This window comes from Balaenoptera acutorostrata, chromosome 1 (genome assembly GCF_949987535.1).
Source record: "Balaenoptera acutorostrata chromosome 1, mBalAcu1.1, whole genome shotgun sequence".
NCBI lineage: Eukaryota > Metazoa > Chordata > Mammalia > Artiodactyla > Balaenopteridae > Balaenoptera > Balaenoptera acutorostrata.
Window position 1 is genome coordinate 7,573,173 of NC_080064.1, and position 14,210 is coordinate 7,587,382.

At 45.0% G+C, this 14,210-nt stretch overlaps 1 protein-coding gene across 4 annotated transcripts in view; it reads right to left on the bottom strand.

Moving 5' to 3' along the window:
- Nucleotides 1-14,210, bottom strand: part of CLSTN1 (calsyntenin 1) — an 80,107-nt gene that overhangs the window by 22,504 nt on the left and 43,393 nt on the right. For 2 of the 4 annotated variants that reach the window (XM_057545154.1, XM_057545147.1), the window contains exons 3-5: nt 3,637-3,666; nt 2,272-2,467; nt 713-921 (exon numbers count right to left, since the gene is read on the bottom strand). In XM_057545154.1, coding sequence (XP_057401137.1) covers nt 713-921; nt 2,272-2,467; nt 3,637-3,666 — 435 coding nt within the window. The remainder of the gene's footprint in view (nt 1-712; nt 922-2,271; nt 2,468-3,636; nt 3,667-14,210) is intronic. The other 2 variants (XM_057545161.1, XM_057545150.1) reach the window with 1 other exon arrangement.

The window sequence follows — 14,210 nt, forward strand, 5'->3', positions numbered from 1 at the left end:
AATAAATAAATTAATTCAAAAAAAAAAGTTAAAAAAAAAAAAGATAACCAACAAAGACCTACTGTATAGCACAGGGAACTATAGTCAATATTTTGTAATAACATATAAGGGAAAAGAATCTAAAAAAAAATATATATATATATATATATATAAAAAACTGAATCACTTTGCAGTACGCCTGAAACTAACACAACACTGTACATCAACTACACTTTAATTAAAAAACAAAAAAACTTAAATGTGAGACAGACACACCAAGTTAGGTCTTGCTATGGACTGAATGTGTGTGTCCCCCCAGATTCTTACGTTGAACTCTTGACTCTCAATGTGACGGTAGTAGGAGGTGGGGCCTCTGGGAGGTGGTGAGGTTTAGACGAGGTCATGAGGGTGGAGCCCTCATGACGGGCCTAGTGTCCTTACAAGAGAAAGAGACTAGAGCTTTCTCCCTGCCACGAGAGGACACAGCAAGAAGCAGGTCCTCATCGACGTTCGGCACCTTGATCTTGGACTTCTCAGCCTCCAGAACTGTGAAAAGTTAAGTGTCCGCTGTTTGGCTCCCCAAGTTTATGGTATTTTGTTAGAGCAGCCTGAACGGACTAACTGTGAGTTTCACCGAAGTGCAGACAAAGTTTGGGTTTGAAGCCGACTGGCACAGAGGGGCTGCCTACCCCATCTCCCCCGCAGTGAGCAAAGAGCGCTCCTGGGTGCTCACCGTCTTTGTCGACAGCGAAAGGCACATCCGGGGTGACGATTTCATAGCTGCAAATCTGGCTGAACTGGGGCGAGCAGTCTGCGTCCGCCGCCTCCACCCTCAGGACGCTGTCATACTGCTTCCCCTCTACCACCGTGGCTTTGTAGGACTTCTCCTTGAACACAGGTGCATATTCGTTCACGTCGTTCACCTGAATATGGACAGTTGCTCTGCAAGAAGCGGGGAGGGGAAAGGCTGTGTGTTTTGCTTGTTTTTTTACCCCAAGAATAAAATTCCGCCCTATTCTTAAATTTCCTTTAACTTTTAAAGTTAAAATAGGAATCTGGTTGATTCTTCCAAGTCCTAGTGAGTAAGAGAGCTGGTAAAAAGGCAGTAATATGAAATAAGAGACTTGGGGTTTTCTTGACAATGTGTGGCAGGGCTGGCAGAAGGGAGATAAAACTATATCAGACATCTGTTTGCTCTCCAATCAAATAGTTAAAAATACTTTGTTGCAAAATCCAGAAAAATATTAGGAAGAAGGGTTAAGAAGTACAGATAGAAGATGGGAAATGATGAGCATTAAAACAAGTTCTGCCCTGCTTCTAAGGAATAGAGACCATCAGGAACCCACTGCTGGGATAGCATCCACTGCTGACCCAGCAAATGAAGGACCTCTACTTGCCCTTCCTGGTTCCATGTTTCATCTCCCCAGCCTGGGCACAAGAAAACTAGGGCATCATCAGACCAGGCTACAAACAGAAAACTGTCAGTCTCATGTGCTACTGACCAGGGCATGTTTCTGAACCAGACAAGGTCCCTGACTGAAATGAGGTCTTTTTCAAGGAAAATGATAATATCACATTTTGTAAAAAGGATGAGGCATGATTCACTGGCATGCAGCACTCCCACTGTTCACCAAGGCCCTCCACACCCCAATGCTACCCATCCGTCCTGACCCTCACAATGGGTTACGCGACCTCACCTCACCTATGTATCCTCCTTCCTCAGCCAACACGCTAAGGAGAAACTGAGACACGACAAAATTAAATTTGCCTAATGTCGAAGGGCTAGTAAGTGGCGGAGAAAAGACTAGAAAAAGGCTAAATCCAAGTCTTGTTCAATCTTCTCCGTTACACCAGTAGTTCTCAACTGGCAGGAACGATGTGAACACACCCAGGATGGGGTGCAGAAGTCAGCTTTCTTCCACCAGCTCAAAAGCGTTTCATGCCCTTTAAATTTACAGAAAAAAAAAGATACACGTAACAACAAAATATCTTCCTCTGGGAAAAAGTAGGCTTTTTGAATTTTCAATGTAAGGCCCTAGTTTCTTTACTAGAGTATCTGGTGGGATAAAATTATTCAGTTGTTCATTTATTCAACACCTACTATGTGCCAGGCACTTGCTGGGAGCCATACACAAGGGTAAACAGGATACCTGCCCTCAAAGAGCTTACAATCTCACTGGGGACAACTGGGAACGAGCCTCTGCCTCATGTTTCAAAAACAAGAAGTCTTGGGGCAGCGGCAACTGTCACCACTTTCCTTACACACACACGCTCTTTGTCCAGCTCACTTACTTATGAGACTTCTTCACGTTGGCCCCATCAGGCCCCTTGCCGCAGTCGTAGGCCTGGATGGTGAATGTGTAGTCTTTCTGGAGTTCACAGTCCAGTTTCTCTTTTGAGCGAATGATTCCCTCGCCAGTGGATTTATCCACCACTACTGCATCAAAGGGGACATTCTGCCCATGAATTTTAAATCCACAAATCTCACCTAGGGAGTCAAAACAGCATGGGTTAGAATTTCCGCCACACAAACCCAGGGCACACTCCCCTCCCCCCAAAGAAAATAAACAACAACAATTTGGCAGCCAGGGGTTTAGGGGGTCTGTGAACAAAGCAAGGGCACTTGTGCTTGGACGGGGGGTAAGTTCTGGGGCTTTAGTAAAAAGAAGCATGTTCTGGCTTTCCAAGCAACTTGTTTAAACTTTGCATCCATTCATGCAGGAATACAAAAGAGAGAAAGAGAAAAAATATAGACAGGCATTTCACAGGAGTACTTAAGAGAGCTCCAGGGCAAAGTAGTTTCATTAGCAAACAGCCAAGGCCTGATAACACAGAGAAACTGCCCAGCTACCTGGCAGGGCTGGGCAGCTATTTTGATTTGGACCAGAGAGGAGGTAGAAGGCACAGTTAAGTGTTGAGAGAGGAAGAAGCGTGAGGCATAGGTTCAGCACCATTATTACAGAAAGTCTGTCAAAAAAAAAAAATATGTATCGAAGAAACAAGTCTTCCTGTGCAATGAGCCTGGCTAAAATTAGGGAATCAAAACAAACTACTGAATGAGAAAAAGGTAGAAATACCAACTTTTCAGGCATCCATTTCAACAGCTATCAGCTACGATTAAGATACAGTTTCCATTCTCGGGAGGGATTTGCTAGACTTGCCTTTGTTTCGGACTTTATCCTATCAGACCTGAAAAAGAAGCCTGCCTGGGAACGTAAGCACATCCAAGTTGGTCTACAAGCTTAATTAGGAGTTAAAATCTAGGTTTCCATTCTGGCCTATGGGAGAATACATATAAATACTTTGATGTATGTATAAAACTTCAGAGAGTATATTTCACATAAAAATAAAACTGAACTCTTCCAAAATTACAACTAGTAGAAAATGGTTACAAAGTGAATCTCTTAAATCCAATTTTAAAAAAAGGAACAGGATTATCCATATAGTTCAAATGGATGTCTGATTTCCAGATATTTCTAACCAAGGGTTTGGTTACATACAATTTCCATCAATATACTTAAAAATAGAAACAAAGTAGGAGAATAAATAGGGGTAAGAGAACATGACATTTCTTCTGTTTAAGGGCTGATTCCCAATTTTATAAACAAAGTTAGTGGGTTAATGTTCATAAGAGGCATAGAAAGAACCCTTTATCACCTTCTTTGGTGACTGTCACCTCAAAACTCTCTAAAGGGAGAAAAGATAAACCCACGTCAGTAACACAGGAAAGAAGGAAGCCGAAACAATAAGGAAAAAAATAGTCAAAGATGCACATATTACATAGAAAAGCTTGACATAATTTAACAACAAATTCAGTAGCCAGCTTTAGCAAAACTGCATCTTCAGTAACAAAACATCTCTATGAATCCAACTTACCACAGATGACACTAGCCTAGCGATGAAATACTGCTATCAAGTCTCCTCACACCCTCAGGTGTCATGAGGATTTTTCTCATCATGACTGCTTTGATGATAACGGTTTCTAAGTGAGTCTACTTGTTATTTTACAGTTTTCGGATTTTCATTTTCAAGCTAAGTTCTCAGTGGCTAGATTCTGGTAACATTCAACTCGTCGTTAGATTTAACAAAACAGTTGGAGGAAAGGGTTTTATTTTAACCCTTTGTTCTTGAGCTGAATAATAATGTGTTCTCACCTAAAGTACCCAACCAAGGCAACAAATACAAAGCCCTCTTCCAATGGAACATACACTTAAATGCGAACTGAAACCAGATTCCGTACTAACTGCAGCGATGCCACAACAATCACGGCTTTTATTTCGTGAAAACAGCTGTTCTCCCAAGTCAATATAAATGCTGCTCACCTCACCCTACGACCCCTACAGAGCAGACACGAGAAGATCAGGAGTCCCTCTCCCCGGACTCAGCGTGGCCTCGCTGGGGAAACCGTCCCTCCCCCCAGAGGTTACACAGCCTCAATTCCCTGCCTTTTTTTTTTTTTTTTTTAATGGTTTTACCACATATTTGCATATCCCTCAACAGTGTTGTTTCATTTTGTTTATTTTTGAGTTTCAAAAAATGGCCATCATACGGTGTGCAATTTTTGTGACTTGCTCTTTCACTCGACCTGTTCCAACCGTGTGTGTCTGAGATGCCTTCGTCCTTGTTGGCATATGCAGTCACATGGTTCATTCACTCTCACGAGCACGCACAGGGAGAACCCAATGAGTTAAAACATAAGCGCTTAAAACACTGCCCGGCACAAAGAAAGCGCTCCGTGAACGTTCCCTGTCACTGTAATTATTTCCCATTGTGTGAACACACCGTAACTCCAGTGTTTTGCTGTGTATGAACAAGGCTACGGTGGGTCCTTCTGTCCTGCTTCCTGGGCACATACGCAGGCTCTCTCCAGATCTGTGCTGCCCGGTACAGGAGCCCCTAGCCACGTGGGGCTGCTAAAAATTGAACTAAAATTCATATTTTAGTGCGTGATATTAAAAACTCAGTTCCTCGGTCGCAGTGGCTGCATTTCAAGGGCTCAACAGCCACGCGTGACTAGTAACCACTGAATGGGGACATGGACAGGGCATTCCACCACCATCGCAAGCTCGACGGGCCAGCGCTGCTCAGAGTGGTGGGGGGGAAACCCGCAGGTCAAGTCCAGCCAGGGCATGATTTTGAACAGCCTGCGAGCTGAAAATGGCTTCTGTGTTATCACTTCATGACACAAGAAACTTACATAAAATTCAAACTTCAGTGTCCATAAGTGATGTTTTATCAGGACACAGACCTGCTAATGTCTTGTCTAGGGCTGCTTTCCCCTCCCCCGATAGTGGCACAGTTGGGTCACTGCCAAAGAGACCCTGTGGGCTGCAAAGCCTCAAACTCTCACTACCAGCTTTTTACAGAAAGGCTGGCTGACCACTGCTCTAGAATCCACCATGAGCAGAACTGCTGGGTACCAGCTGTGTCCAACTGTTTTTCAGAATGCTCAGTCACTAGATTACATTCACACTTTTCGGGTGCATACCAATACAGCACAGTACATGTTAAGATAAATCAAGTTGCCCTGCTTTAATTCAGAGGTAACGTCTCGGTTTTTGACTTGGAGTTTGCTGTTCTGAAGAGAACATGGTGAGGCCGTCTCACATCACTCACCGTGACAGCATGTGCTTTCCCGACAAGGCGGTTGTGTAGGCAAGTGAGATTTAAGACCCTGGCATGAAGCGTCTGACCTGGGTGATGCCGCCCACTTGGTGCATTGCTGAGTAAGAGTTTAACGACACTCATCATTCAGGCAATGTCCTTGAGACTGTTTCTGAGATTACGAGGAGAGTGGAACTGTTTGCCAAAAGCTGAAACTCCCTCAGTCACTCCTTGGGGCTATCAGGCTAGGAGGAGGGGGAGGGAGGACCTCGAGGGTAGGAAGGCACTGGGGTGTTTCCAGTCTATACTTCAGGTGTCCGGGGAAGGCTGCATTGATAAGGTAACGTCAGAGTAGAAACCAGAGGAAACTAAGGGAGCAAACCACATGCTCATCTGGGGAACAGCTCCACACAGAGGGAACAGCTAGTGCAAAGGTCCTGAGGCAGACCTGGGCCTGGCCCGGCTCAGGAACAAGGAGGCGTGTGCTGCTCAGTGGCTGAGCACAGGGGAGGACAAAAGATGAGGTGAGATACAGACAAGCAACCTGAAGCTACGGCAGCTACTACACAATTGCAGCTTCTCCCCCAAGGGAGGAGGGCATGACTGGAGAGTTTTGAGCAGAGAAATAAATAAATATGGCTCATAGTCTGAAAGAATCCACCTGACTGCTGTGCTGAAAATAAGTCTGTCAGAGGGCAAAGGTGGATACTGGAGTGACCCAGGCAGAGATGCTGAAGGACAGACCAGGGAGGACATGGGACGGTGGGAAGTGGTCAGATGGGTTTTGAAAGTAAGGCCAAGGCCGAGGGATTCTGAGTGAGAAACTGCAAAGGATGAAGTTGCCTTCAGCCGACATGGGAGAAACCACGGAAGGAAGGTCTGGAGGGAGGAATGGGAGTTTGTACTTCAGTTTTGAACATGTACCTCTACTACAATTTGTTACGGAATAACACCTCAAACAGATGATTATCAAATCTAAGAAGAGACGTTATTTTGAAACTCATGTATTTCCAGGCTGCTCTCTAGAAGACAGGATCTATTTACAATGAGAACAGCAAAAACGTACACGTGTTATCTTCCCCACATACCCCACCGATTGTACCTAAGTCACTACTCAAATGGGCTACATCATTAGGATCTGGTGCCTCAGATCCACGGTGCTCATTACACAGCTAGGTCAACTGCGTCCTTTCGCCTGGAATGACTTAAAAACCATCTCACCGGCCGGCAGCTCGACGCAGCAGGGGTAGCACGAAGTTCACCCCGGGCAGACCCGGGCTTTCCGTACCACCTGCGTGGCCTCCGTGTCTCTGCTGGGTCTTCTAAGCCATCGTCTGCAGACTGGCCAGTACACGCACTTCTCGGGGTCCATCTACTCGTCCAACCGGGGACCCCAATTCTAATGAGGAAGACGGATCCGACTGGAGCAGGCGAGGGGCGAGTGAATGAGTTAAAGCGACCGCAGTATTTCAGATGAGATCTGGTGAGGGCTAGACTGAGGCGGTGTCAGCAGGAAATATTTAAGGGATTTTAGGAGGATCGACAGGACTTTCCAACCCACTGGGCAGAGAGGGTGAAAGGGTTGGGAGGAACGCCCGGGTTTTCAGCTGATGGTGCCCTTTAGGGAACTGAGGTGCAGAGAAAAGAGGAAAAGATTCACGAAAAAGGTGTTTGGCCTGTTTATTCCAAGCAAACTTCTCGCTTGTTTGTTTGCTGGAGGATTTTAAAGCCCCACATTAATCTCTTTCATCCATACAAAATTCACTGGATGCAGATAAAGACCTTTCTCTTTAACATAACTACAATCACATTACGCAGCCAACAAAATGAACAATAATCCCTTGGATATTTTCATAGGAAGTATCCTACTGCCTCTCATTCAGTTTATCATTTTCCTCCTCCAAACCAGGGACCAATTTCTGTCAATAATTCTCCTGGGAGCTGATCTTTCTAAACTTTCAAGTGGTCGTTGATTCATTCTTCTCCCCTCTCCTTCACACTTGTGTGTACAGTTCTCCTAGTGACACACATATGACCGCTACATACATGTGGTTACGCAGGAGCCGCACGTATCAGGTGGAGCTGCACCATGGTGATGACACAGAAAGCGCACCTCTGCCCTTTGCATCCTCAGGCTGCTCTCCCAGACTCAGCCTTCTCCCAACCTCAGCAAAGAAGGACCCCTCAAAATCACCTCTCGTATTCTGTTTTCTTTCTGTCCTGTTCCTTCCCACTCAATCCACACCACGCACCATTGCTCCGCTAGATAAATCTACCTACAACCCTGCTCCCGTCATATCTGAAATGCCCCACCAGGTTTCCTGGACGACCCCTCTAGCTATGATGGCCTCAGAATGGACCAAACCCTCCCCTGTCTCTCTCCACTCTTCATTCCCTTAAGATCATCTAAAATAGTCAAAAGAATTTTTAAAAAGCAAAACATAAAAATATAACAACGGATGAACCCAGCAAAGTAGAGATATGACTTCTCGCTACCCAGCTGCATCCAGGTTCTTGGCTGACAGTGTTTTCTCTTCTGTCCCTTTGGTTTCTGGCTGGCCTGGCATTCTTTCTCCGTCTTCTTCCAAATCTGAATTTGGTCTCAAACTCTTCCCCAAATGAGAGGGGTGTCTCTAGAGCCTCTCCTGTGGCCTCACTAGCTCTGGTGCCGTCCTGCCCTCACACCACACTGCTAATGGAGATCATGGGCACCAGCTCCAACACTTACGGCTCGGGGAAGTCCCTGGCGGTCCAGTGGTTAGGACTCCACGCTTTCACTGCAGGGGAAAACAGGTTTGGTCCCTGGTCAGGGAACTAAGATCCCACAAGCCGTGACGTGGGGGGAAAAAAAAAAAAAAACCCACTTGGGTCCCCTGGTGGCAACAGATATCCATTCCAGCTAACTCAGCGAAAGGGCCTTCACTGAAGAGCCACTGGGAACTCATGGAATTGACTGCAGGCCAGAGAAAGGGACGTAGGACACTGTCAGAAACCAAGGCAGCTTGAGAGACCAGCAAAGAGGAGCCACAAAAGTCCCAGAGCAAAATGGTCTGGACAGGAGTGAATGTGACCACACCTGGTATCAGCGCCTTTGTCCCTCTGCTTGATAGTCACATTCCAAGAGGGAGCATCTGGTCAGCCCTGCTAGGGCCATGCATGTGCCTGGCTGGGGAAAGCAGGGTAATGGGTTGTAGACCCACCAATCTGGACCCAACAGGAAAGAGACCAGGGGCTGTTAAGGGAAAATGGACATTTCCTGAGCAGCAAGTGTCCACTACAACGTCTCTGCTAATCCAACTCTCCTCCCTAACCCACTTCTCTCTCCTTGGCGTCTCTCCACACCCACCAGCTGGACATCCAGGCTGACTCTTATTTATGGCGACTTTTGACTTCCTTGCTTACTGGTCCAGGCTAGTTTCTAGAACAAGCTCACGTGTGGCTCTAATCAGAACAGTTTTTCAAGATACCTTAAAAGTACAAAAAGCATACACGCAAGGGTTATGTCCTCCAAGCTCTTCAGACTACCACAATGGCTCTCAAATTTCAGTGCGCCAAGAACTGCCTGAGAAGCTCGCTGAAAATGTAGTCTGCCAAGCCCCATTCCCAGAGCTTCTGACTCAACAGCTCTGGGGCAGAGCTCAGTAATCTAACAAGCGCTGCCAGGTGGCTCCAATGCAGATGGGCTGCAGTGTGAACTTGAGAGACTGGCCCATCTGTGGTTTCCAAACCTCACGGGCTGGTTACAGATTTCTAAACTGTGCTCCTGCAAGTACAGACTCACACAGGCAAGAGTAGAACAGGGGAACCTGCACTCAACGGATGGGCCCCAGCACCATCTGGATGAATGTATTAGGTTAAGCCACATGAAAATGCCATTTTTGTATGTTGAAAATGTCAAAATATTTGAAAAAATGGAATGTCAGAAATTTTATGTGATTCAGCCTAGTATAAGGCAGTAATCAGCTGAGTAGCTGTTTTAAATAAGTCAGGATCCGGATGTCAGAACAGAAACTTGATTAGAAAACCACGTGCAAGGTAACACCCCATCCATTCAGCTTAACAACAGAAACTGTGCAGCCCTGAGCTCACTTCCAACCCCCTGCTCCTCCACAAGCTACACGAGCTAACTACTCACCCACCTCTTTGGAAGCCCTGCCAGCTCCCACCTCTGCCCCAGCCTCCCCTCCGCCCTTCACTGCCCATGGACCTCCTTCCCATCCTTGACAGGAGCTCAAGCCTGCCTTTGGAAATCACCTCCTTTACTTTTTTTTTTTTTAAATTTATTTATTTTTGGCTGTGTTGAGTCTTTCGTTTCTGTGCAAGGGCTTTCTCTAGTTGCGGCGAACGGGGGCCACTCTTCATCGCGGTGCGCGGGCCTCTCACTATCGCGGCCTCTCTTGTTGCGGAGCACAGGGCTCCAGACGCACAGGCTCAGTAGTTGTGGCGCACGGGCCCAGCTGCTCCGCGGCATGTGGGATCCTCCCAGACCAGGGCTCGAACCCGTGTCCCCCGCATTGGCAGGCAGGTCCTCAACCACTGTGCCACTGGGGAAGCCCCCCTTTCCTTTTTTAACCCCCATCACCTTGCCTTTTCATGAACTCCAGTCCACACCGCACTGCCTCTCTCACCTGACACTTAACTATAAACATCCTGGCAACCCTGCTTAACTCTCTGACAATGCTGGTTTTGCCTTCCCACCTAGATGATCAGTGTTTTGAGAAATGCTTTCTTGCATTCTCTGGAAGACTTAGCAAAGCTACCTCATATTTAATGATTATTGATCTCAAACCTTTCCTGGAGGCAAATGCATCCAACATGAGTTCACTCTAGTCAGTAACTGTTAATAGGAAGTTTCTGTCCTGACATCCAGATCCTTACCTATTTAAAACGGCTACTCAACTGATTATTGCCTTATGCTAGGCTGAATCACATAAAATTTCTGACATTCCATTTTTTCAAATATTTTGACATTTTCAACATACAAAAATGGCATTTTCATGTGGCTTAACCTAACACATCCAACTCATTGCTGCAAACACAATGCCAGCCCAGTTGCACATGCTGAAAAAGCAAAACTGGGCAGAGATGTGTGGTAGTGAAGCCCTATGGAGAAAAGTAGCACAGATCTGAGTTGGTTCTAATATCAACAAAAGTAAAGTTCCTGTTCTTGCCCTGAAATTTCTTTTGGATTCCATTAGTATCATAATTGTTTTAACTAATCTTGTAGAATGTCTGTACTCAGTCCGGGAGGGCAGGAAAAAGAATGCTTCTGGAACCACCTACTAAAGGGAAGAGCTTCAAAAAGGGGGGCGGGGGGTGCAGGGTGTTCAGCTTCCGATACAGGCAGTGAAGAAGGGGTAACCGTCAAAACAGCAACAATGTGGCCTGTGAAGTGGTCCCAGCTTTTAACTCCCCATTAAATATATAAAACGTACAATACATGTTCTTACCCTCACCTCTACTCAGGCTTTCAGCAGATTAAGGAAAAGGGGCTGAATAAGGAATTGAGTCGTTTCGATTTCCTAAAATACATGACAAATACCAAGACTTTATTCTCTTAGTTTCACCCCCAAGAAAACAACGTGGGCCAGACCCTATGCGCTCCACATGAATGTCTGATGAGTGACAATTTACAACACACTTTGGTGACTAGGCTTCCCACATTACACAGGTATTTATTTCGGAGGCTGCACGAGTAATCTCCAGTGGTTACCCACACACAGGTCCTGTGATGGGATGAGATTGTGGACCAGAATGTTTACAACGTTGTAAAGTCAATATCATGAGAGCTGACCCGGTGGAACTAAGAATCACGCTGCAGTCAGACCGCCTGGCTCGAAGGCAGCACGGCTGTTTGTGAGCTGTGTGATCTTGGGCAAACTCACTCCTTCCTTCTACAAATATTTATAGAAGCGTCAGCTAGTCCCAGGTGCTGGTCTAGGGACCGGGGATTAAATGGAGAATACGGTAGTCATGCTGCTGACAGACATGCTCTGAGTCTCCGTTTCTTCATATGGAAAATGGGGGCATGAGAGTACCCACCGCATGAGATTGCTGGAAAGAATCAGACAAAGTAACTGTGCAGAGCCCTGAGAACACCCTCGGCCACACTGAAGAGCTCAGTAAATGTCAGATGTGCCTGCTGCCTCCACCACCACCATCATCATGGTGTCAAAATAAACTCAACGTCACCACCAAAACCAACCTAAGATGAAAATAAGGCTCCAGACCTAGCCTCTGCTTTACCCAAAAGTTATTTAAGAAATCAGTGAGAAAATGGAACACTATGAAGACTATTAGAGAAAGATGGAAAAACAGTTCTCACAGAATGTTAAGTAAAGAACTATTTTTAAAAGATTCATAACAGCAGCAGCAAACACTGTACACAGCACCTACTACATAGCAGGCACTGTTTTAAGCTCTTCATATTTATACATAGATACGTTAATATTCCCCAAACCCTGTAAGGTATGTGATATTATCCTCATTTTACAAGTGATGAAAAGTGAGGCACAGAGATGTTACGTAATTTGCCCAAAGCCACACAGCCAGTAAGTTTCAGAGCCAGGATTCAAGCACAGGCTGCTGGCTCTAGGGTTTGTTTTCCTACGTACCCGTCCGCTACAGCCTCGTGGGGGCAGTGTTCTGTATAGCAGCTGGATGGGTAGTTGGATGGGCACCATGGCAACAGAAGAGGGAAGGAGACAGGTGTTCCCTTCCCTGGGCTGTGCAGCTACTCACTTTGGTAGGATGAGGACCATGCTTCATGGTCCTCATAGAAGAGTAGATGAGCATCAATTCCACCCCTGGGTGTATAACCAAGAAAACTGAAAACTGACGTCCACACCGAAACTCGTACACGAATGTTCACAGCAGCATTATTCACAATCACCACAAAGTGAAAACAATTCTGATGCCCATTACTGATGGATGAATGAATGAAATGTGGTCCATCCGTACATCGAAATATTATTTGGCAATAAAAAGGAATGAAGGACATGCCACAACATGGGTGAACCTTCAAATCATCACGCTAAGTGAAAGACGCTAGTCACAAAAAGCCACATGTTATATTTATATGAAATATCCAGAATAGGCAAATCCATAAACAAGTAGTAGACTAGTGGTTGCCAAGGGGAGTGATTGCTAGCAGGTGCAAGGGTTTCTTTTGGGGGAGATGAAATGTTGTGGAACTAGACCGTGGCTGATGGTTGGACAAGCTTATGAATATATTAAAAACCAGTGAATTGTATACTTTAAAAGCTGTATACATTATGGTACATGAATTGTATTTTTAAAAAAAGAATATAAGAGCAACTGTGCTCCCCTGTGAAAATCTCCAGAAGGAAAATACTTACTTTTTCTGTCCACTATGGCAAATACAATCAAGTTACCACTATACTTGGCTCTAAAGTGCTTCTCTATATAGTTTTTTAAAATCCCAATATATAACTTTGGCATATCAATAAAAAAAATACCTGAGAATCTCTAAAAACATAAAACTTTATAAGTATTATTTCATTCACAATAATACATTAAGTTTTGATAAATGACCCAATAAAATTAAATCCAACAAGAAAGAAAAAATAAGTAACTTTATTAATATGACTTCAAAGTTAGTATTCAATGTACCTTTCATTTCCTACTTCCCTTCCTTTGTACCTTCCTGTGGTGCCAGTGAAAAGCCATCCTGCCTGGGTTGGAATCTGGCCTCTGCCACACACTAGCTGTGTGACCCAGAGCAGGTAAGTTAGCTGCTCTGTGCCTCGGCTTCCTCTTTTTAAAACAGGGGTGGCAGGAAGCATACTTACCTCAAAAGGTTGTTGTGGATTAAACACAAATGCGTATTTGTAAAGCACTTACAACAGTGCCTGGGACACGAAATGCTTTATAAGTGTTATGTATCACGAGTGATGTAATGAGACAGAGCTCCACCAGCAACAGGACTGGACACAGATGAGAATTCATAAAGAGAGGCCTAGGGGAGTAAATACAGAACTCCTGACTGCAATCACTTCTCAGAATGCATGAGATGTCAGAGATGTACAAGTCCCCTCAGAAACATGAGCTAGATAACCCTATTAAGGTTATTTACAAGGCACTGAAACATCACACCCATAAGGAGGAACTGCATATAATAACCAAAGGTGTTGCATGCAAAGTGTGTGTATATATGTATATGCAAACACTCAAAAATCTAGCTATTCACAGAGGAAACCACTAGGTAATGCTAAAAATGATTTTAAATCGGGGGCGGGGAGGAACAAACAAACAAAAAAATCCCCTTGGCTACCAGACAGATACTGTACGCCTAGCACAGAGCGCTTCCTCTACCATCCATCTAACTGGATTTCTGTCTAAAAACCAATAAACAAGTAAAACTAACTGTAAAGGTCTGTCTCTGCCACTGACTCCAATACCACAAGCTGCTTCTTGGGTTACTTTCCTGGAAATGGGATGTGGCACTTGAACAGAAAGAAGAACAAATTCATTTTTTAAATAGCTCTTCAGAGGCAGCCTCGCATTCACTGCCGCCATTTACCATACTAAATTTAATGTATGGAATGATCTACACGAGCTACTGAATTTTTCTCATTTGTCCCGAGGCAAACAGAACAAACAGAAAT